Source organism: Elaeis guineensis, chromosome 4 (assembly GCF_000442705.2).
Source record: "Elaeis guineensis isolate ETL-2024a chromosome 4, EG11, whole genome shotgun sequence".
NCBI classification, from domain to species: domain Eukaryota; kingdom Viridiplantae; phylum Streptophyta; class Magnoliopsida; order Arecales; family Arecaceae; genus Elaeis; species Elaeis guineensis.
The window spans coordinates 28,436,832-28,463,267 of NC_025996.2; the positions used below are offsets into that span (position 1 = coordinate 28,436,832).

A 26,436-nucleotide genomic window follows, 5' to 3' on the forward strand; every position below is an offset into this window, starting at 1 on the left:
AGAAAGCGAGGGAGGAGTTCTGTTCGGTGCCGAAACAGGATGCCTTGCGAACGGCCACAGGTCCGCGACATGTAGACTCCCATGTGGCATGCGAAATGGGCCATGGACCGAGCCGGATCTCACATTTCCTCCCTCAAATAAATTGTCCTCGAAATTTTGTACCTTCAAATTCGAAAGTATTCCAGATCCCAAGTTTATCATTGCTAAATCCATACTACTAATCACAAGCTTTATTGATAAATTCCATCATCATTACTTATATATTAGTCTATAGCTAAAATCTTAATGATGAGGATATTTTTAAGATCTCTAGTCTTCAAGCTTATTACAGTTTGTACAAATTTTTAAATATATTTGTAGATAGTTGGCTTTACCAAACTTCACATCAATTCTTAAAAAACAAGAATCATTAAATATTTAAGGCTTAGTATCAAGAGACAAAATTCTTTGTTGACCATAAGAATCTTGCTGTAATCTAGCCTTAGGCATTCTCCAAATTTCTGACAATTGGGGTGTCAGGCAACGGTTACTTCAATATATCAACCTATATCATCTTGATCAATTTTGTATTTATACCACTATAGTCTTCCTCTTTTAATCATTATAATTCCAATTCTAACATTTTTTCTCTAATATCAAATGTTTTAAAACCTACTGATTCTTTTCTTCCTTTTCTTTAACAACCTAAATCAACATTTGTTCTATTGGATTCTATTACGTCCCTCCACTTGACATGATTGCAACCTTTACTAGATTTCTTTCTTTTGTTTTCATAACATTACCGTAATCAGCATATATATAGCTTCTTTCAGAAAATTATAACTCAGTTCTTATCCACTACATACCTCCTTCATGCTTCACTGATTATTGATTTTCAAATTTATAAACAAGTAATAAAATTAGATCTAATCGACTTTTAAGTTTTATCACCAAATATTCTACTGCTCAGAAGATTTTTAGTTTTATTAATTGTATCACTAATTGTCAAGCAAAATTTTAGACACTTATTATTCAACCTACATATCCTTAAAGAAATTCTTATCAAAATGATTTTAATCTTTTAGAACTATCTGCATCCTTATATTATGACTTATGCAAAGAATTATATAAAATAGGAGAATTTTAATTTAAGCTTAGTATGTCACTTCTAATTCATTCCAAATCTTAGATTTTTTTTCAAATTCATTGAGAATATTTGATCAACTGTCAATTTCTTGAATTCTTGAATATTATTTTAAATCTTTTTTCAAAACATACCAAGATATTCAACTAATTCTGAAAATTTTCAATGATATAATTTAAAATTGATCACTACTGAGTCCTCCAATTTAAAGTAAAACTAGAATAAACTTAAATCGGAATATCAAGTATGGTATGAACTTACCCCATACAATAATAAATCATACCTTTTTTGCTTCATCCTCTTTCTTTCCACATCAATTTTCTCCAGATGAAGATTCAGTATCTGGAGGGAGTCCTTGTCTCAGCCTTGTTATTTGACGCTGCAAAGCAGAGCATTCCTCGATATGTTTTTGATTTATATCCCTTAATCTGTCATAGTCCCACTTCAATTGCTGGAGTCTGCTCTTGCAGCATCATAGCCAGCATTTGCCCTTTGATAATAATACTTATAATACTCCCTGTCTAAAAAATTAACATTGCGCACCTTAAAGTGAAATTGATACTTCAAAGTATTAAAAGTATACATCGCTGCTTGTTCCTTAGACTTTACGTGTTGTACCTTGGAAGGCCAACTGTCCTGATAGTCTCATAGGGCTGTTCTCCTCTATTAATAATTACCTCCACAAAAGACCTAACATACTGATCTTCATTCATCTCAACTCCATAAGGTGGATATGGTAGTCCCAACTTTTTTGTGACCTCTACCAAGATGACCTTTGGGGATATATCGGTTACTTCCATTATCTATAATTAACACTCCATATAACAAAGAATGACACAAATCTTATATTTTATTCATCAGAAGAATTATCAATAACATAAATGTACACTTCCGACTTATGCTTATAAGCAAAATACCAATATTTCATAATCATCAAAATTACTTAAATGATATTTAATAGCTCACTTCTAGTATGATGTACTCTGACCATAATGAGACTTTTTAATTTTATAATTTATTAATATTTCTATCAACATTGATAATGCCGTTGATACCATCTTTAATTTATTATTAAAACATCATTAAGAACTTATTTCAAAATTCCAAATAGAATGAAATATAAGATCAACAACTATTCCTATGATAACAAATATAAGTTTTTACATCTTATTGTCTAATAACTACCCCACTTACACACAACGCATGCCTTGATTCTAATACATTCCTATAAACTAAACCTATATTTTGATACCACTATAACTATCATGCCCCGATCCCGAATTTAAAAATCAAGGACATGAACAGCTGCTGCATACTTATAGAGAACTATCCCTATAGGAGAACTATCCCTATAGGCATGCAATGCATACGGCTTGTCAAAACATACGAAACTAACAAGTAATTCTCACAAGTTAAGATCTATTAACTCAAATTCTAAAACAAAACATTCATCGCTGTCATCCATGGCTAACTTCATTCACATAATTTACATATTTATACAAAAGGTAATATAGAGAGGGTTCTATAAAATTTGGAAGGTTGGTCTGAGATGGCTAACTAGAATCTCACTGTAATCTCACAATCCAACCTCACATTTTTCGAGCTTAGGGCTGGAAGTGGGCTCGAGCTGGCCCGAGGCCCATCGGGTCGGGCTGGCTTCGGGCCGGGCTTCGGGCTTGGCCCGAAACCATTCAGGCCGGGCTTGGGCCCAAAAAATAGGCCCGTTTTGCTTTCGGGCTGGGCTCGGGCTCGGGCTGACCTTTGGCCCGGCCCAAGCTCGGCCTAGGCCCGAGCTCAAAACTCAGCCCAAATTTTGGCTCGGCCCCCACACTACAAGTCTTCAAGCAATTGGGAAGAATCGGCGGCAGCAGCGGTGGGGGGAGGGGATGATGCAAGGGGGGCGATGAGGCGGCTGCGGTCGAAGGAGAAGGAAAGGACGAAGCTTAGGGAGCGGCATCGACGGGTGATCACTGCGAGGATCCTATCCGAGCTTCAACGGCATGGGAACTACAACCTTCGGGCACGGACGGACATCAATGAGGTCATCACCCTCTCGCGAGGGAGGCGGGTTGGATGGGGCTCCCCGACGGCACCACCTTCTCCTTTCGCTCCTCCGCCTCCTCTTCTCCCCAGGTTTCCATCTCTCTCCCTTCTTTTTAGTCTATCCATCTCGTCTCTCTTACCTCCACCACCTATGGCTCCCTCAAAATCCTAGACGTCCCCGATCCCCAGCTTGCCACTGCCTCTGCCTCACCCACTGTTGTCATCAATGCCTGGGACCTCATGGACGACCTCGATGACCTCCCCTCCCCCACCTCTGCCTCCAAGAAGCCCTACCTCCTCCCTCGATCCCTCACGCACCACCACCACCACCACCATCGCTCGATCGAGGCCAAGGACGAGCATCCCGCCGTTAAACCCCTCTGGAAGCACCTCGCCAATGAGCCCAAGCGCCCCAAGGTCGTCCTGTTCTCGACGTCCCTCTGCGGCATTGTTCACGCCATCCTCCATGGCTTCCACATCACCGTCGACGAGCAGGACACGTCCATGGACATCGAGGTAGGGTGGTCAGGGGAGGGGGACCGAGACGAAGAAGCTGCAGGCGGAGGAGTTGCAGACGGGCGGAGGAGATGCGGTGGTTGGGCGTGAAGAGGCTGAAGTGCGATTGGATGCGGGCCGGCCTAATTGGGCTTGGGCCGTTCTCGGGCCTGAGCTTGGGTTGGGCTCGGGCCTGTATTTTTTCAAAAAAATCGGGCCTAAGCTCGGCCCAAAGCCCGAAAAATTATTTCGGGTTGGAGTAGGGCCCGGCCCAGCCCGGTCCAGTTCCAGTCCTATTCGGGCTCTATAGAAACATAGGAATTAAAAAAATGAGCTAATAGCTCAGTAACTAAGACATAATCAAGGAAATCAAGTTGCTGAAGCTAAATATGCACTTGATATAAAAATTGATGACAATATGATATTTATAGATAAGAGTCAAACTTATATCTCTACAATATTGATATAGCCATATAAACCAAAAAAAACTCATATATAAACTAAAGTATTTCAAAATCCACATAGAAACCAGATAATTATCTCCAAGTTTCTGATAATATCATGAGATTGTATCTTTCAAAAGCATTATATTCACTTATCAGTCTATACAACTACGGCCACATATAATCCCTGTGGTAGGGCCCAGTATATCACATTTAACCCCTGCGGAGTAGACCCATAGTACCATATTTAATCGTTGCGGAGTAAGTCTAGAGTACTGTATTTAACTCCTGCGGAGTAAGTCCATAGTGCCAAGTTTCGGAACAATCCATATCAATTGCCAACATACAATCCCCGTGTGGCAGGGTCCATAACTAGGTAGACTGAGAGTTCAGCATGTATACATAAACTCAATTTAAACAATCTTTATTGTAACATATGTAAAATTCTGAATCAGCACATAAAATTCATAAAAGTGACTAATCAACAAACTTTTGATAATCCATATGTAACATAATTTTCCAAATCAATTTATTTAAATTTGTTAACATGAAATCCAAAGATTCATACAAGTTTTTTTAGAATTCTATCAATTAGAAATCATTCTAATAAACCTGTAAAAAACTAGTTTGCAGAATACCATGAATACTTAAGACTTGAAATATTCATAATTCTATGATTCATGCTTGGCTCAGTCTGGCCAGTATTGCAACAAATGATGTAATTTTCAAAGATTTGGTAGCATTTGAATCAATGAACGTTTTCAAATAATATGCACTTATCCTTTTGGTATCTACTATCAGGTTTTCTAATGCTTCACCGATACTCCTCGGAACCTTATAATTTTGAAACACACATCAATCTGAAATCAGTGTCATGTTACAGTCTTGTAATAATCTATAGAATTTTCTTAAAATTATAACATCTAAATTTCTGGTTAACTGCTTTTCCTTGCATAATAGCCTCAATCCGGGATTTATTTACCCTATCAAGTAGCATCCAAAAATTTTCAAATTTTGCTAACTGGTTGAGCAATAAGTTGACAACTATCAATTAAATTTTCAGATTAAAATGCTTAATCATTAAAGAATTAAAAATTTTGGACTATCACTGGCAGATTCAATCCACCCTAAAATCAGCAATAATCTTTCCTTAACATTCTTCCCGTATTATCCCAAACCATATAATAATTAAATCCCAAATGTAAATCAGATTAAATGCCAACAGAGGTTAGGGTATACTCACGATGATGAGGAAGAACCAGGGCAGCAAACCATGCCAACAAAGAGAAAAGCAGCAAAGAGGAGGAAGAGAAGGAGGAAGAAGAAGAAGAAAGAAGGAAGAAGAAGAGGAGGTAGATGGGGGAGCAAGAGAGAGATACAGAGCATGTGAGAAAGGAGGAGAGAAAGAAAGTGTGCAAGGGTGAGAGGGCGTGGGAGACAGAAAGCGAGGGAGGAGTTTTATTTGGAGCCGAAATAGGGGAGGATTTGTTTTGTTTTTGCTTTTTTTTATTTTTTCTTCGTGATGGGGTTTCACGCAGCTGCCCTGCGAACAGCCATAGGTCCGCGACATGTGGACCCCCACGTGGCATGCGAAATGGGCCGTTGATCGGGCCGGGTCTCACATATTGACCCTAGATTGGTCTTGAACCATGAGGTATGTGAGGGTACCGCTCAAGAAGTGGGTTAAAGGGTGACTTTTGCTTGCTTTCCAAGATTTGGTGGGAATGAGATGAAGATAATGAGCTGCTGCTATATAGGTTTTCATGGTAGATCGACCAATCACCAATCTACATAGTTATATGCACATGCTACCAAAATTTGATTTACAATAGGTGTTATTTTGGCATGCTCAGGTTCCACCCAAACCAAAGCCTGAAACTATCATAAATTTCAAATATTTTTTGATTAATTAAAAAATGTACATAGGCTTAAAAGAGGTTGTTAAATCACCAGACAAAGAATGTAAATTTATTCACCAACAAAAATTCGGGGAATGCTCTAAAAATGTGCATGCAATGTACTTGCACTTCAAGACATGCTATAGAAATTTGGAAAAATTAAAAGAATGGTACCAAATTATGGATAAGTAAGCTATTGCCTAATATGTCATCATTGATTAGTGATCATTTGAATTGTTATAGGTATGGTTTGCGATCTTGGTATTGGGTACTTTACTAGTGTACTGTACTGACACTTCATATGTAGAAGCGTATGAAAATGGTACTGGTTGTTTTTCATTGTTCAATTTTTCATTGATGGTTATTTTTAAGTTTAAAGATCTAGGAGATGTGATTTTAAAGTTATTTTATTTCATATTGGTCTTAGAGACCATATTATCGCATGACAACCACATATTATAAACCATCTCATTCATTCCCTAGAATTTCACAAAATGGATCTGTACCTTTTTCAAAAAAATAAAAAAATATTATATGCTTTTAAACATGTTTGTGAATTGTGATTTTTGTAATGTAGTTTCAGTTAATAGATGTGTTAGTTTGTAAAATAATGTAAAAGTTATGCATGTTGTCCTAGAAAATGTTCAAATTACCAATACATAGTGCCATATTTTTTATGACTTTTAACTAAATAAATAATTTTTAGGTTATTAAATACTTGAAAATTTATAAATTAAATGTTGAAAAATGGGTGATTGCTTCAGAAAATACTTTTAAATTATCTATTCATAGTATTGATTTTTAATAATTTTTTTATTTGTAACATATTTTAGTTAAAAATAATATTTAATTAGGATATCCCTAAAGGTTAGTTTTAATTTGGATTAATGCGGAACCCTACCAGGGTACTACACATTTTTTTTAGCCCATAGGTACACCTTAGTCACCACTTATTTTTAGAATATGATTTTGGATTTAGTTTTAGCTAGCCATAACCATGCCCAAATCTAACTAATTGCTTTCAAAAGAAGACAGCAAGTAACATGCCACCACCCCTAAACTTGCTACCATTTTTTTAATTTTCAAGCTGATATTTTTTAATTTTTAAATCAAAGATATAATTTTAATCAAAAAATTACTATTAAATATTAATATATAATGTTGTTTTCTCCTTCGATGCATATATGATCCTTCATATAACATGAAATTATATCAAGATACAAAATTTTGGCATGATTTTCCAATGTTTTAGCATTTTAGCCTAGCTTAGGTGTAAAGAGGGAAAAAGAGGAATGAAGAGGGAGGGGATTATAACCTGATCTGGGCTTAGATTGGGGTTCAAAACCACAAAAGAATCTTCTCCCCTGATTCTTGTCATCTTCCCACGCTTCCTTTCACTTAGACAAAAGAGAGAGAGAGAGAGAGGAGAAATGTATTGGGATGCTTTCTCTTCCCTTTCTACTCATGGGGAGGGCTAGGCATCGACTCAAACCAAGTTGTACTCAGCAGAGTTGTGCAGTTCTGCTCAATTCGAACCAAGCCCCATACCAAACATCAAACCGACCTGGTTCTGCTTTAGTTCAATTTGGTATGCCCCGAACCGGGCTGTTTGAGTTGGTTTTGCAAACCTTGATTACAGGTAGTATTATTGTCCAATGATGTCATGAGCACATTCTTTCTTTATTTACTTTCATTCCAATTGATAATTATAACGCATAAATCTTCTAAATGTATTTCAGATTGCATGTTTTTTGATGTTATGTGATATTTATGCTTGTAAATGACTTCAGTGCAAACATAGAACTTTGACTAGGTCATTTAACTCGATATTGTTAGTTATTTCTGACAAAAGCATGTCATTTGCCGAAGAAAATATGATAAGAAAACCCAAAACCAATATTTGGTTGCCAAGAGGGCTACATGAATGGTGTTTGGAGAAGATCTACATCTACCTATCAACAGCCTTTGTTGGTGGTATCCTGACACGGCATGTGCATATCCACCCATTGTGGATATGTTATTGATCCTCTATCTTTCAGACCTTGATGCAAACTATTTGCGAAATACAACTGTCCAGCAATATAAACGTTGATGCCAGCATATTCTCACCGTGAGCAATGAAAATGTTGGCATCTGCAATATAACATTGGATAAATGATACACAAGCTTAGAAAATATATAATGACATTGTGTCCAATGTTGACCATGCATTACTTGCTGCAAAGTTGCTTGCTTTTTGCACAGGTACCAGTGAATGCAGGTGAGACTGGTATTGTTGTTCTGTTGTAGACATCTTATGATGTGAGAACTTAGTTAAATTTCATGCAGTTAAAGGTTATTTCTAGAAACTAAACAACATTGTCATGATTTCTCTGTTGTTCCCTTGGGAGGTAGACTGGTATACACATACTTTTTTCCTAGGTAGATGCATTAGTTGGTATGTAAACTTTCTGCCTTTCACCATTGAAGAAATTTGCATTATTGATGAAGTTGTTGAGCAGCTTGAGCTAATGTCTTTTTCCTTACTGCCTATCAAATTCCACTCTTAATTTTATGTCTTATAAACTTGATGCTGATAACCACCATTAGAAAATTTACCTTTAGTATGTGTCAATAGTCCATTCCAATCTGGTAAAAATTGAAAGCATAACAAACTGCAATTTAACTTTTGGAAATTATTCACCTAATACGAATTTTTGTGCTTGCAGCGACAATTGGTACAGTAACAGATGTTGGTTTCCTTTGGTTTAGAGAATTCTATTTGGAATCTTCTCGTGTCATTCAGGTGAGACTGAAAAAGCATAGAGGTACCTTTTATACTTTTTTAGCTAGTATACCTATATTGCTGTCTGTTCAATATTTGTTGGCTATTTGGTCTATATTTCTTCATGCATAACATTTGCACAGCCATATTAACTATTTGATGGGTTGAAGCTGCTTCATACAATCGTAGTTATTATTAACTATTCGATGTATGCCTTTTTTGTAAACTATTTTGAAGCATGGAAGGTTGAACCATCCTGAATCATCTGATTGCATGCCAAATTGTACTAGTAGTGGATTATGATGGTTCCGGCCTTCAAAACGAGACACCGATGAGAAACTAGGGGAGGGAGAAGGAAAGAGAGGAAAAGGGAGAGACAGAAGGGGAGGGAAGGAAAGGGAGAGGGGAACGGCCTCTGGAGGCCATCGGAGGGCCGGCGAGGCCATTGTTGCTTCTGCCAGGGCGGTGGGCCTCATGCGGATTTGACACAGCTCAAGGGAGAGGAAAGGAAATGGAAAGGAGGAAACAGCCTTCAGGAGGCGCTGCGGAGGTCGTGGCCTTTTGTTCGATTGAAACAGGGGCTTTGGCCTTTATTTTTTCTATTTTGAAAGGCCGACTTTGCTCGATACTTTCAAAATAAAAAAGAAACCGACTTTACCTGATACTTTCAAAAAAAAAAGATTGTTGCCGACTTTACCTGGCACTTCTAAAATAAAAAAAGAAACAAAGGCCGAAGCCCATGTTTCGATTGAACGGAGGCCCACAGCCTCTCCAGTGCCTCCTGAGGCTATATCCTCCTCTCCCTCCCCTTCTCCCTCTCTCTTTTCCTCTCTTGCCTTCTCCCTCTTTGTTGTGTCAGTTCAACCCTGACATGGAACATCTACGACGGTGTACGAAACCGTACCCCCAGCCGACCGGTCCAAGGTTTGGTACTGGCACGGCAAATCTTGTTTGAAGTATGATCTGCATTAATAAAAGCCATTTTTAAAAAATCTTCTATTATATAATGTGTTATTAAAAAAGTTTATGTAGATAAATCTGTTCCCTTTCACATATGATATGTTGGAGCATAAATGCATGCATAGAGTGATACTTAGGTGCCAAATTCGTCATAAGTTAAGGGGACCTGGGGACTTGAAGAGCTAGATTATTTGTGGGTATGTTCAGACTGACAATCATGTTATTTGCACAAGCCATGGAATAGTTCTACCTCTTGCTAGGGCTGGATGTGTTTAACTTCTACTATGTAGTAAATAATTGTAGGAGTGGAGCTATTGGATATCCTTTGGATTGATTGATTTGTTGCTATATTCCCAACAAAAAAAAGATAAGGATTAGGTGATATATGGTAGTTTTCTTAGATGATATTTTAATGTGCAAATCAGTGTGGCATGTGTTCATCTAGCATTGCTCAAAGGTCGTTAAAGCATTGTGGCTATATAGGTATGCTGGCTGATTATAGTTATGAACATCTAGTATGCTTGGTGATTAGTAGTAAAATAGCTTGTCTGCAATTTATTTCTAGCATATAATGTTGTTTTACGTATGTATACACATTGCTGAACATGTATTCTATGTACTGTTGATACGAGTGGACCTTGTTTTTTTTCTAAATTCAGAGACAGTTGATATGGTTATTTGTTATATGGTAGATACATTATGTTATACATGTATTGTTTTAAATTTTTTATAGTGCCCTGTCTGTGGATTGTACTACAAGGTAATAAGGCTACAGAGACAATATGCAGGCTCCAAGCGTATGTTGCTTTAATGCCAACTTTTGATGATTGTCTCATAATTTTATCTGAAAATCATTGCCTTGCTATTTCAAACTGGATCATTACCAGTTTCTAGATATCCACCATCAGCCAACTGCTAATGTACTGTTCTAAACCTCCAAAGTAGAAACTATGGTCCTTCAAAGCAGTGGCTAATCCATCCCTCAATGTGCCGCCAGAGCAAGTAGAGTTGAAGATTGCCTCATAAGATTGGTGGGCAATTCCTCTAGCCACCTTTCCTTTTGTTCTCCCTTTCCATCTCTCTGTCTGACCACTGCTAAAAGGTCCATTTAGACAACTTTGCTCATTTTCAATCTTTAGGCATACTGTCAACCCCCCAACCCAAAGTCATGAGTCAGAGACATTGCAACCTCCGCATACTCCTAGGGCAGTAACCCACAAATATGCAAGGCATCCTTCATGGCATCATAACAGAATAAATAAGGCAGTCGACTAAAATTAGAGCAACTAAAATTCCAAATTTTATAATCAAAAACTAACATGAACCTCCAACAATTTTGTGCACAAGAATCTGACATCAAATGTTCTCCAAATAGTAAATCAAAGAAGGATTGCTTCCAATATTTATGTTAAGGAAATGATACTGATTCTAGGCAATGCTGAACATTCTGCTGTTGCATCTAGTCAAAACCCCCAAGCATCTATAGAGAGAAAAGAGACCAAATAATGAGCTTAACAGTGTACTAAGTAATGAATATCTTAACTAAATTATTCAAGTAATAAATTAAATAAGTGTTCTTGTTAATATTAAGCATATAAGTTAAATCATTATATTTAAATAAAAAATTTTTATGGTCAAGGATTTTCATGTCTGTTCAATTAATCATATTCATATTCATAAGAACAATTCCAACATATCATAATTCGACTCAATAGCCTAGTAGACTATGACCATACTCAAGGATTGCTGAACCGTGCCTAACCAATAGGTTTGGGGCAGTATGATGCCTTAACAAGCCAGCAATTGTTATGCATCTGTACCTCAATATTTAAGTCCATGTCATCTATTAGGTCTCTAATCATGGTTTGTTGTTCCTGGAATTTAATGCTATATGTTCTTTCCTTTGTAATTTTTTTAGTCTCTTGGGATATAATTTTTATCTCCTATTCTAGTTTATATTTGAATGTTTTCTGGTGTTTTACTTGATTGCAAGCTCTTCACAAATTGATAGATAATTTGAAGTGACTATTGCGTGAAATTTATGTGTATAGTTTCCAATTGAATGCTCTCTTCCTTGGATGCTGGTGGATCATGTGATTGAGTCCCAAGATGCTGGACTTCTTGGAAGTATTTTGATGCCATTTGATATCTACAATGATTCTGCTCAGCATGCATTGAGTGTGCTGAAACAGCGGTTCCTTTATGATGAAATTGAAGCTGAGGTATGTGAAGTTAAATATGCACTTCTTTTAGTCTATTTAAATTGGTGATTGTTCAACTTATAGTAATTCCAATTTTAGTTTGTTATGCCATGAAATTGGTAGTTTTATAGAAACATATGTTATTTGAATGTTTTACTTTTTGGGTTGCAATCCATGTCCTTCATGGGTTAGGTATTTATTATCTACCACTGGAGAAAACTTCAAAATATGTGGTTTTGGCATTGACAAACAAAACAAAATGGTATAAGTTGCTATTAAACCACCATAGAAAAATTAGAGTTGATTAGATGTACCCAGTATTTTACATCATTATTAAATCGGAGATCAACCCAGCCAAGGGTTTGTGTCATTGATCCTTTCACAAGGTTAATTGGTTAGACTAGGTCAACATTAAAATGTACTAAAAATTCAAATGTTACAGTAAAATTAGATGTAATGTAAGAAAAATATGCATAACTATTGATAAGTTTTCTAAGTACTACTTAAAGTCTTAAATCACATGTATCTACATTCTAAAGTACTCTTTGATGGTAGCATGGTTAGAAAATAATCATGAGTATTCTTAGATATTTAGAAAGTTTGTGAAAAATATAAAATGCAGGAAATTATGTAGAGCTTATTAATATTTTTTTATTTATTATAAACAATAAAGTTTTGAAAATATCCAAAGAGCAAAATGATTTTTATTCCTTTTTCACTTCTACCAAAGGAAAAAAAAGAATTGATTATTTGTGTTTTATGGAAAGAATCATGGTTTGTTGTACTAGCACATATTGATAGGGGTGGCAAAACGTGACCAGACCTGTCAATCCAACATATGTTCGACCCACCTTAAGTAGGTTTGGATTTGGGCTAAATAGATTCGGGTCGCAAATGGGTTGACCCTTTAACCTATTTATTATGTGGGTCGGATTCAGTTTTTAATCTTCTGACTTGTTTAACCCATTTATTACATCGATCGGGTTGGATCGTATACCTATTTAATATATGCTCTATTGAAACTAAAGCCCGCTTTGTCCATTATCCATTTAAAATTCAAAACCAAAAGTTAAAATACCTGCAGACCACCTGAATCCCGACCGTGATTCCTCATATATTCTTTTTTGGATGGCCCTACCTGCCAATCTATCATTGCCACATCACGTCACTTCTTTTCTATCCGCCACCCCCTCCCTAAAATCCTAACTCCCGCCTCCCTACTGTATCCTCCACCTCTGGCACAACCTCCACCTCGACGGACGATGCCCTTGCTGTCAAGCTTGCCACCCTCCACTCCTTGATTTGCATCTCTTCTTGTCTCCTATCCACTGCTCCCTCCCTAAAACCCTAGCTCCCGCCTCCCGACCATGTCCTCCGCCTCTGCCGTGACCTCCACCCTAATAAGCGATGCCCTCATTGCCAAGTTTGTTACCCTCCTCCACTCCTCGTCTCCTCCCCCCACCTTGAGATCTGCGTGATGTCTGCCATTCTCTACAAGCTCCTTACATGCGGCTCAGCAGTCGGCCCCCTCCCCACCTCCGGTGATTCCTCCTCGCTATCCTACCTCTGGCCTCGCCCTCCCCAGCCTCTCCCATGATTTTTCTTTCCCCAATTCTGCCTCCCTCTCCTTTGTTTTAGGGTTTCATCGTGGATCATTCTTCTCCATTGAATCCATGGTGAGGAAGTGGAAATTGGATGCGACGTGCCTCGCCACGGTGGATTGGACGCTCTTGTCCACCTTCTGCAGTGCCTCAATGCAGTGGATCAGACGCTCTTCTCCACCCTCTGCAGCTGTACAACCAATAGAAAACCTCTTTCCATGCTAGTGAGTGTCATGCACTGGTTCACCTTCCCCCCCTCATCAATTGATTAATCATTTTTTCAAGGTTTTTGTCTGTGATGGAGATGCAATTTCTTTAATAATAATTATTGTTTAATTACACTGATTAATCACTATAATTAATTACTGATTTTTTATTATTGTTTAATACCTGTTTATTAAATAGGTTAAATGGATCGGGTCGGACAACCTATTTATTAAACAGGATAGATTCGGATTTTAAAGTTGGACCTATTTAATAAATAGGTCAGATTCCGATTTGGATTTTTCTGACCCGACCCGTATTTGATCTGATCGGTTTATGACTAACCCGACCCAATTGCTATTCCTACATATTGACCATATCATATCAGCAATATACTAGTACAGTACCAAGGTTTGGTATAGCACAATAGCTAAAGTAGCTAGTATCGGGTGGAACTAACCGATTCCATCTGATTTCAAGTTTCACGAACCCGATTTGCCGGGTTTCCTGCAATACCATGGCTTCATGTGAGAAAAGTGTCTTCTAGCTAGCATACAATACGTACCCATACAGTAACTGGTGCTAGTATAGTGAACCTAGAAAAGTCTTAATCTTCAAAATACCTAGCTTTCTCTAATGATACAGAATGTCCTGTAAGTAGTAAATTATCATAACATTACAATGTTAAATGGTGTCTTAGTGGCTTAGAGATTTGTAAGTATGCAAGTGATCACGTGTTTGAATGTCTACTAGAGCAATAATTTTCAATTTCTCAAGGGTCTGTTTACTTGGTTTTCCAACCCTTGGTCTCCAATTTTTATGAAAATTGTCTGCTTCAACCCAGTTTACAATAGGTTATGTGCATTTCCAGTCTGATTATGAAACCAGGCCAAATAGGCCGGTTTACTGGTTTTCCAGTCTGACCGGTCCAGGAGGAAATATACATTTTTCTCAGCTTTACCCTGCTGTATACTTGTACGGGTCTTGACCCAAGGTGTTCAACATGTGTAGAAGAATTTATATATTGTGGTGAGTCAACATTTTCAGAAGAATAGTCAAAAGTGCAGTATGCGCCTTAATGTTGTGAACTATAATTTTCTATATGATATTTGAGTTTGGATGTGTGTTTTGTGGAGGATTGACCTTGCTCAGAAAAGAGAATGCACTGCTTTTTCATGGATTTAGAGGTAGTGAATCTACATGAGAAGAGGGGCTTTGCTGGATGACCATGATCGGAGGTATCTCATAGTAAAAATGTTTTATTCTTTTGTGGGAATACCATGGGTACTTGTAGATTAAAATTCTAGAATCTAGATGGACTTTAACAATATTAATGAGAAGGGACAGCTTGAGCCTTATTAGGAGTCTTATATACGTAGTTTCTAGTAATTAATTTGATTTGGTTGTAGACGAGAAAGACAAAAAATCCACATGGCAAATGCTGAGATCATTGAAATAACCAAGGAAAAAAACTGCTTCTGTTAATTGAAGTAAACTATCAGTGTTATTCATTATTCATATGCCTTTGACCAGAAATTCACATCTCAAGGATCAAGATAATAATGATGGCCAGCTAGTATGGTATGATCTTGGTCAAGGACGGTATGCCTTGTTACAAGGACATCCTGTGAGACATTGGGACAGGGCACTGTCCCAAGTGTCAGGATGGGACCATCCCATTGTGGTCCCCGCAACTTGGGGTGCATCCTAGGGCATCCCTCTCCCAAGTGTCGAGATGAGGTGAGGCATGGTGCATCTTCTTCCATGATAAACCTGGGATGTGGCCCTATCCCATAGGATTTAAATCGTTGCCTTGATATGGCTTCGTGCAAATAGAGGAATAAGATGTACCAAGCACCATGAGGATGCCTTAGTGTGGCATGACAGGGACCTCGTTCTCCCAATGCCAATGCATATTGGCCTCTATTATACTGGCTCATGGCCGGTATGAGGCCAGTATTTGTAAGATTTCAACCCATGTATGGCATATTTTATTCTTTGTTATGCCCGATTGAGCTCGAATGAATTTCAAGTAATTTGACTTATTTAAGAGTTGTGAGTCATGATGTGTATGTTATAAATACTTCTTGTAGCAAGTTCCATATTTTAAGTTCTTAATTATATTAAAAGTTGCCCATCTTCTAATACATGTAAATTCTGGTGCACTGTTTGGATGTGCCACCAGGATTTCGATCACCTTTGTTTGAGATTGTGCACATGAAACATCTTTGCCCTTACAAAATTTCCATTTTGTTTTGCAGGTTGATCTTTGTTTTGATCAGCTTGTTTATAAGCTCAATGAGATTATTTTTTCATACTATAAAAGCTGTGCAGCAAGGTATATACTCTTCCTCTTTTTTTTTTTAACTCTAATATTATCTGATCTTTGTCATTTTGGCATTGTCTTATTTTTGAACTCTTCACAACTCTGTCTGCAGTGCATTACTTGATCAATCATTCCTCTCAGCATGTGATGATGTGGACAAATATTCTGTTAAACCTATCCGATTCGATGAGATTTTCAAGTTGAGGAGAGTAAAAGTATGGATATATATATATCTTTAACCACTTTCCGAAAGAAGTTAGTTAATAATTAGAAGATAGTATTAGATAAGCAGCTGATTGCTCCCTTAAATATTTCAATATTTTTGTAAATGCTTTCTATAGTTTGGCTAGTTGAATTCGTTTACATCCTAGTTTTATCAATTTTCAGATCTTTGAAACAGTGATTGTTTATATGAGTATCATCTGAATTACTCTCTAACATTGTTACTTGAAGTCCACAATTTCATGGGTGCAGAAGCTTTTTTGTCCTTGCACTTGTAATTTGTTGACCCTGCTTTGTGTGAATGATGATTTCTAAATTGACATGCTGATATTTGGATTAATTATATAAATTCATGTCAACTAGATTTATGGCTCAGTTTATGAGACACACACAAGCCACATTGTTGGGATGGAGCATATGTCTAGATGGCAGTTGTACGTTGACCTCCTTGGTTACATCATTCTAAAGGAAGACTAACAATTTATACCTTAGTTTCCTGAAACAGGAGCTGGTTTGGGACCCCAACTCTTCACCTAACCCAATGTACCCATGTTGACATGACATGACATGGGACCGCTATGGGATCTGCATAGGACCCATCACCAAAACCCTAGGATGTTGCAAAGAAATTAGAGAAGAACAGAGGTATCATGATTTGCAAAACCGATACCGATAATCATAAGAATCAGGTACTAGGATGGTACAGTATGATACCATACCATACCAACATATGGTACATAACATGGTACATAAGGTACACGACATGGTACTAGATTTATTCATCTAAATATGCTTAAATAAGTATTGTCTAAGTTGAACCATCTTAGTTCCTCTACATTTTCAATGTGCCACTTTGATTCATTCATGCTACCAAATACTAGTTCCTTCACAAAAGTCATCCTTGTCCCAAAATATCCATATGCATGGTATCTCCAACATCTAAATTCACTTCATTTTTTCTAACCTTTAAATTCCAAATCTTAATCTTACATATTTATGTCCTCGATTTCCCCAATTTTCTACAATCCGTAGCATTGATTAGTAATTTGTCTTTCTTAGCATTCTGAATACCAGTGCTTCGTTTCATACAACAACTAATGGTCTTATTGTTGAATCATAATTTTCCTTAATCCTTAAGAATTTACTAGAATAACTAAACACAACATATACATGTACGTACATACATGCGCGCACACACACACACACACACTTTAATAATATATATAACATTTACAAGATGAAAATTGCATTCCGATATACTAATGATATAACCTTGCTTACACTAATCCTATGTTTAGCCTTGGTGATCCTAAACAAAGTTCTAATTGTTTGAGGCTTTGAGCCTTCTACACTCAAGTCTAATACAAACCCTAGTGATCATAAATCCAAGCCCTCTTGCCAGCGAGCACCAACAGCAGGAGATGCATTATCAACATGGATTTGCTCTAATACCACTACAGTTGTCATGCCCTTGATGAAGGAAAAGAAACCTGTTTCTTTAAGAGAACGCAGCAGATAGCTCGGATGCATCTAAAAATTTTCTATAACAATTTAATAAAGATTAGATCTTTATCTGATATGCAGCGGAATTAGAATCAAATCCCAAAGATTCTGAATCCAAAGTCTTGCGTAGGTCTGAATCCACAAATCCTCTATTTCGTACACACGTCAAACTTCGCAGGAAAGCGGAATGAAGCCTTAGATTGAAGCACCTTCGTAAGGTAACAAGGGAGGGGAGAGAGTCTCTGCTTTGACGCCTCACACCCGCAAGAGGGAACGCCCAAGAAGCCTTCACGCCATGGGAAGGTGGGACGCCAAAAGGGAACACGCCAAAGGGACGCCCACAGGTCCTTCATTCCTATTCTCTGTCTCTTTCTCACCTTGGCACACAATCCAATTGTTATGTCATGATAGTTAGAGGTCCTCCCTATTTATAGATGATTTTTCGTGATCCATAAGACTAGGATTCTTAATTCAAACAGACTTTGAATTAATCCATAACTTATCAAAGGAGTCCTAAGGGAGAAAGGATTAGCGCCTAACTAGGCACCCTCATGCACCTATGCCTACACCCAATATTTGCCATACCATGCCAAATCGACTGGTACACCCTGTATCGTACCGGGTTGGTAGGGAACCGGCACGATTCGGTCGATAAATTTGGTACACCGACGATACGAAAGGAAAAAAGAAAAAAAGTGAGAAAGAGAGAGAGAGAGGAGAGGGAGGGAGGTGGGAGCCGGCGGTGGCTGGCTGCGGCCGTCGGAGGGCTTCCGAGCCCCGTATCGCCCGATAGGACTTTCTAGAGAGTGAGAAAGAGAGTGTTCGGAGGGGAGGGACCTATTGGACGGATGGCGCCTCTGTCGCGAGGCCTCCGATGGCCGGCAAGCCGACGACAATGGCCTGAGGACGGTCGAGCGGGCGGAGCCGCGGAGGTGGCCGGCGAGCCGACGACGATGGCCTGAGGGCGGTCTAGCGGGCGGAGCCCCTTATTCTTTTTCGAAACAGATGGTCGTCTGTTTCGATTTTTTTTTGGTTTTAAACTCATGAAGTCGGCAACTGAGTTGCCGACTTAAGAGATTTTTTTTAGAAAAAACAAAAATTATGAAGCCGGCAAATTATTTGTCGGCTTCACTTAAAACTATCTTTTTTAAAAAAACTCGCGAAACAGGGGCGACGCCCCTATTTCATGCCTGCGGCACCGCGCGCGCGGATTGCGCCCTCCGACGGCCACGACAGCCAGGCGGAGGCCATCCGACGGCCCCACAGGCTCCTTCCCCTCCCTCTTTTTCTTTCTTCCTCTCTCTATTTCTCTCTCTCTCTTTTTCTTCTTCCAATTCGGGTCCGCTTGCCTTCGTCGGTTCGGTACGATACGAAATCGTACCGCCGGTCGGTCGATACGGCCGACGGTATCGATTTAGCATACCTTGCCTACACCCGTGTAGGGTGGCAACAACCAGCAGCCCACCATCTCTTGGTCGGCCATGAGGAGAGAGAGTCCCAATAAAAGTGGACTCTAAGGATCTAATCCAAATATGGATCAATTCGAATCCAATTCGAACATGATTCGAATCAATTTCGAATAGACTATTAATCCCAAATTATTTCGAATTTAGAACCAAATCTAACTTGTATTTTTGAACCCAATTAAGTTTAATTAAATCAGATCTAATCTAAAATTAATTAGCACTTAAATCTAATCTTATAGATTCCTTGGATCAAAGATCAAATCTTGTTCATTTTCGAAATTGAACCTGAACCTCATGTCTAGTACTAACTAGACATAGTCAACTGTTTAATCCCGTATGATCTATAACTTAATTCTCAATCAAGTTAATCTATTTGTTTAATCAAATCATGTACTTTCAAATTAAACTTATAGACTTGGATCAATTCTTTCCTACGTCGCTTGACTTTGTGCGTGACTCCATATGTTTGAACACTAAGTTGGTAGCACAAAAATCGTTTTCTGTACTAATCGAAGTTATCATCTAGCAATGGATCCCGATGTCTGGATAGGTCGAACTATCGCAAGGCAATATTCAAGAACCTATACATATGGTTACCGCATGATTTATCTCTTTGATCCTAAATGCTCTAGGATGATCTAGAGTTAAACTGTCAACTATGAAGGATCATCCACATTGTATTCCAACCTTTCAAATCCATCATATAGATTATCCTGGTCAAGGTTTTACTAAATTGAAATATAGAGATGCATCAGCTTCTATAATTTGGAGGGGTCAATTTTATCTTGATCCATACATAGACTTCGTAAGTACTTGACTGTATTCAGTAGTCTTTCGTCACTGCATTAGAACTGCAGATAATTCGGCATCAAAGCACAGTGAGTTGTTTGCAAGTCACTATGGTGATCTCAGATCTGAGGGACAGTTATGTCCATATGCTTCATGAGCTGCTCTTGACAGCAGAGCATTCCGTGATGATGTACTTCTACATCTCACCTATATACCATATCAGTGTCTCCGCACTCCTTGGTTAAGAGGACAACTAACCCATATGATGCACAACGATCTTTACTCGATAAATATCATCGTCCTTTAATGACATATCATTTGGTCATGAATACGTTTAAGAACTATATGATAAATCTTTTTTTATCGATTACTTCATAATTCCAAGGATTTCATCACAACACGAGTTCTAGCAAAAAAGATGTAATTTTGTGATGAAAGATGTCAAAATAATTTTTATTCATTGATTAATAATTCATATACATATTACAAAATGAGCACAATCGTCCAAACGATTGGTTTTAGGATACATTTTTCAACAATTTTCACTTAAACTAAAGCCAATCAGGGTAGTATCTTATACACATCTTCCACTTATGATCATTGAACTCTTTAATCCTGAGAGCTTTAGTGAAGGGGTCGGTTATGGTCTCCTTTCTGTCGATCTTTTGAAGCTCAACGTCATCTCGATCCATGATCTCATGCACAAGGTGATAGCGGTGCAGAATGGGCTTGGTATACTGGTGTGACTTTGGTTCTTTCGCTTGAGCTATGACTCCAATGCTGTCACAATTCAACAGAACAGGGCCATCAACAGAGGGTGTAACTCCAAGCTCAGTGATGAACTTTCGTAACCACACTGCTTCCTTTGCAGTATCAGATGCATCGATGTATTCTGCTTCGCATACAGAATTGGCCAAAGTATGTTGCTTAGAACTCTTCTCGTAAATTGCTCCTTCATTTAAGGTAAACACGTAGCTCGACACGCTTCTGCTATTATCATGATCTGACTGAAAATTAAAATCAGTATATCTCAGAAGTTTCAAGTCAGTGTCCCCATAGATAAGTCATTGGTCCTTAGTATTTCTTAAATACTTAAGGATTGTCTTTACAACCTTTCAATGATTTTTACTCAGATCAAATTGATATCTACTCATTATCCCTAGTGAATATGCCATATCCGGTCTCATACACGTCATGGTGTACATGATAGATCTCACTGTCGAAGTATATGAGATTCTACTTGTACACTCTCTCTTGAGGGGTTGTCGGACAATTTTTCTTGGAGAGAGTAATTCCATGGCCTATCAGGAGAGTCTTTTTTGAAATTCTTCATGTTGAATCATTTCAACATGGTATCGATGTACGTGGATTGGGACAATTCAAGCAACCTTCTCGATTTATCTCTATAGATCTTCATCCTTAGGATATAGGATGCTTCTCTCAAATTCTTTATGGAAAATTGTGATAAGAGCCATTGCTTTATACTTTGCAAAGCTAGGATGTCATTTTTTATTAACAGTATGTCATTTATATACAATACAAGAAAGATAACTACAAAATTATTAGTCCATTTGTAGATGCAAGGCTCTTCTTTGTTCTTAACGAAGCCGTACGTTTTGATCACCTTATCAAAATGCATGTTTCAACTTTTAGATGCCTGCTTCAGTGCATAGATGAACCTATTTAGTTTGCACAGTTTAGATTCGTCTGTAGATGTGAACCCTTCAGATTGTATCATATACACCTCTTCTTCCAGCTTTCCGTTTAGAAAAGCGGTTTTGACATTCATTTGTCAGATCTCATAATCTGTGCTGCTATTGCAAGCATAATCCGGATGGATTTGAGCATTGCCACAGGTGAGAACGTCTTGTCATAGTCAATACCATAACGTTGACTGTAATCCTTGGCAACTAAACGGACTTTATAGGTCTCCATCTTTCCATCCGCTCTTTTTTTTTTTGAAAATCCACTTGCACCCTATGAGTTTTATCCCTTCGGATGGATCAACTAGTGTCCATACACCATTGATCTCCATGGACTCCATCTCGGATTTTATGGCATCTAGTCATTTTTGGGAGTCGGGCCTTTGCATGGCTTCTATATAGGTGATCGGATCCTCATCATTCTCATCTAGTTCTATAGGATCACCATTTTGGATCAAAAAATCATAGTATCTATCCGATTGATGCGGTATTCTATCGGATCTCTTTAATAGTGCCTCTACAGGCTCCGGATTCAATTTTTCAATCAAATTCGATCGTGTCGGTTCTTCTACCTCATGAACTTCATCAAGTTCAATTTTGCTGGCATTAGTTTCTTTTTCAAAAAACTTTTCCGAAAGGACTATCCAGTTGCTTACGAATACTTTTTGTTCTTCAGCGAGGTAGTAGTACCCTTTAGTTTTCTTTGGGTATCCTACGAACAACTATTTAATAGATTTTGGTCCAAGTTATCTGTCTTTAAATGCTTGACATAAGCTGGACACCCCCAAATCTGAAGGTGTGAGAGCACCGGCCTACGTCCTATCTATATCTCATATGGAGTTTTATCGACAGATTTGCTCGAAATCTTATTCAGAATATGGTAGGCAGTTTCAAGAGCGTATCCCCATAAGGAGATTTGCAGATCTGCAAACCCCATCATAGACCGAACCATATCAATAGGGTTCGATTCCTCCTTTCAGACATTCCATTATTTTATGGTATTCCTGGAGGGGTCCACTGAGAGAGAATTTCATTCTCCTCTAGATATGTCAGAAAATCACTGGTGAGGTATTCACCTCGATTTGATCGAAGAGTTTTAATACTCTTTGCAGTTTATTTTTCTACTTTATTACGAAATCGTTTGAACATTTCAAATGATTCGGATTTGTGCTTCATAAGGTAGATATACCCATGCCTCGATAGGTCGTCTGTAAATGTAATGAAGTAATAGTATCCTCTGACAGGTATGTTCATGGATCCACATACATTACTATGTATGAGACCTAAAACATCACTGGCTCATTCATCTTTTTCTTTAAAAGGTGATTTGGTCATCTTATCAAGTGGACGGAATTCACAGATTGGTAATGATTCACAATCATTAATTTCAAGGACATCTTTTTTGATGAATCTGTCTATTCTGTTCTTGTTCGCATGATCTAGCCTACAATGCCAAAGATAGGAATCACTGATATTATCTATCCTAGGGCATTTGTTCGATGTGTACATTACATCAATAGGCTGTAATAATATGTATATATCATGTTTTAATTATCCACGCATAATTGTAGTATCATTCACAATGATATCACAAAAATCATCCTTTATTAAAAATTTAAAATCAAGTTTGGCCAAAAGGCCCACAGAGACGACATTCATAAAAAAAAGGACAATAATGACACTCATTTAACATGACACTATTAGACTCGAAAACAAGCTGCACAGTTTCTAATACTAGAACTGGAACAAGGCTTCCATTTTCAATGTTGAGGAACCGCTCGCTTTCTCTAAATTTTATACTTATCTGCAGTCTCTGCAACGAATTACAAATATTAATCGGACTTTCGGTATCTAATACCCAGACAGTAGTATCACAAATAGAGAAATTACAAGTTATCATATAAGTACCTTATGAAGCAACCGATTGCTTAATTCTCTTGTTCTTAGGTCTGTTTGGATCAAGGGAAGCTATATAAGCCAGACAATTTTTTTTTTAATAATCCAGCTTCTTACAAAAGAAGCATTCTGTCTGGCTTTTGTCGACTTTCGACTTTTTGCTCTGCTTTAGCTTAGGATTGGCGGCACGATTTTTCTGTACCTTCTTCACCTTTTTTCTCTTAGAAGATCGATGACGTGCAGACGAACCTTCCACTATATGCATTGGCTCCTTCTGGAGCTGATGGTCCTTCTCGAACATCTGCAGCAATCTTAGCAAATAATAGTAGTTCACTGCAGATTTGATCATTATATAATGACTCAAGAAGGATAGGTAGAATTTCAGTAGCGAATTGAAGATAGCATCCTTGCCTAACTGTTCATGCAATGGAAAGCCAAGTTTGCTTAAGCGTTCAATCTGCTCGATCATGTATAATACGTGATCAGTGACTGATGCCCCTTCTCGCATACGGACATTGAACACTGCGCAGGAGATTGTCTTTTCGCATCCTCTGGGGTGTCGAAGTACTCATTCAACATTTGAATTATATCCTCTGGCTGTGCATCTTCGAACTTACGACTAAGCTCGTCGTTCATGGCTGTCCTCATAATGCAACGCATCATCGTGCGGTCACTGAGCCACTTCAAATAAGTGTCTCTCGCAGCACGGGGTGCATTGGCAGCAGATTCTTCAAGCGGTAGATCTGTAAGCACGTACAGGATCCTCTTGTGCTCCAGGACGATCTTCAACTTCCGATACCGGCTATTGAAGTTGGATCTGGTAAGCTTTTGTCCAACAGCGAACGGAATGATAGTGTGTTGGCCATAGCTGAAAAGAAGAAACATAAACCTATTAGTGTATGAATTATTTATAATTCTAAAGATATGGACTTTAGTTTAAAGGTTCTCCCACTTTTATACGAATTGGTAGTCTCTACCTTTAATTCGAGGAATTATATTAATTTCTTAACGGGTATTAGAATCCACACAGACTGCATTCGGGTCCGAGTGTGGTCGGCCAACCCTAGTGCATCCATGGGTAGATTTATAACCAATTGTTTCTCTAAACGACTTCTAGCAATTAGGTTTTGCCCAGGCCTCTCTTCAGCAGGTGTGTGGTGCCTCTGAAAATCCTAGTTAGGTCCAACAATTAACATGACTACACCAAGCGCATCCAACAAATGAATATCCAGGCTCGAGTGTGGCTCGGCCAATCTGAGCATTGATCTGAAGGGCACAACAAGATGGTCATATGATCAAATGATAATTTCAATACCCAATAGACATCAGGTATGTGGCGCCTCCAATATCTATTTAGAATATTAGACTCATTATCATGCATCTTAATGGGAGGCTATGAACAAGTTATCTCCATAATTGTATCATTTTAAGGACCTAATAATTTAGAGAATTTGATTTAATTGATTTGAGAATCATTTTAAGGACCTAATAGTTTAGAGGATTTGATTTTATTGATTTTAGAATAAGAGAAGAAATTGACCTGCAAGTCATAAATCCTTCTACTGACTTCATTATGTAGAGGATTAGACACAAACTGGTCTAAAGACACCTGAATCAGTCATACTGATTAACCTTAATGGCATAGGTCAGCTCGAACCGACTAGTAATTTAATCAAAATACAATCCATCATGTTGGCCAGATAAGTGAAATCAGTAGGAGGGATATGCCATTAACTCACCGTAGATGCCATCTAGTAGCTCCCAATTAATAACTACTTGATCAAAATGGCCAAACTTATCTTAAAAACCAATTGGTTAATTAGTTTCGATTTGGTCTACTAGTAGATTCGGACTCAACCACTGAGCCATGATCATGGTCCATTTAGTAAGGTCAAAAACATGGACTTGATCAAGCTTCAACTGTTGAGGTTGATCTAGAGAAATTCTGACATAATCTAATTCAACTCTTGATTAGATTTAACTAATTTCTCTATCCATATTTGTTTCTAACCTTAGGTCTAACCTATTAGAAGGATCTGATTCATGCTAACCATTGTCTATTGATTTATGTAATGTCTTAGTGATCTTCAATTCTTAAATTTAGATTATTTAAATTTAATTCCAAATTAAGTGTGTGAAACGTGTGTTTCAGTTTGTAGAACTATTCTGCTAAGGTTTCAAGTGAAGTATAACATATGTTGCATATTATGAAAACAAATTTTCATACGTATGTTTAACAATTAAACATGTATAAGTATGATCTAAACTTCATACATACATCACATGTATTATGACTACTTTTAGATCACTATCATTACATCTAATGTAATATGCTTTTCAGATTTTAAAACAATTTTTATATCTGAATCTATCTTATTGTAATGAATCATAAATCGCTTTAGATCTAATCTAAACTTATTTATGATCAAAACAATTTACGAAAAACTGTTCGCTCTTTTTCTTCATGAAATCGGATCACAATGACACTCCTACACGTCATAAGAGAATCCGTCGAATGGGCAAGAGAGGGAGATTAATCCCGTCTATCTCTTATGACTAGACGGTCTGTTGATCTCATCAATTCAAATACTAGGCTATTAAGATCTGAAATTTAATTTCAAATAGGATTACATCAACATGCAATTTGATAAAACGTTTTATGTCATGAACATGATTTTGATCTCATCAACCATGTTCTACATCTAATCTAATCAGATTTGATGCATCATATGCATCATATCAGATCTGAAACATATCTTATACTGATTATAAAACATCAAATTCAGATCTGAAATCTTA

The 26,436-nt window shown here is 37.7% G+C and overlaps 1 protein-coding gene across 1 annotated transcript in view; it reads left to right on the forward strand.

The window, feature by feature from the left end:
- Positions 1–26,436, forward strand: part of LOC105043128 (protein PIR) — a 134,552-nt gene that overhangs the window by 63,544 nt on the left and 44,572 nt on the right. The window contains exons 17-20 of the mRNA XM_010920544.4: positions 8,711–8,787; positions 11,778–11,948; positions 15,994–16,070; positions 16,171–16,273. Of these exons, the coding sequence (XP_010918846.1) occupies positions 8,711–8,787; positions 11,778–11,948; positions 15,994–16,070; positions 16,171–16,273 (428 nt within the window). The remainder of the gene's footprint in view (positions 1–8,710; positions 8,788–11,777; positions 11,949–15,993; positions 16,071–16,170; positions 16,274–26,436) is intronic.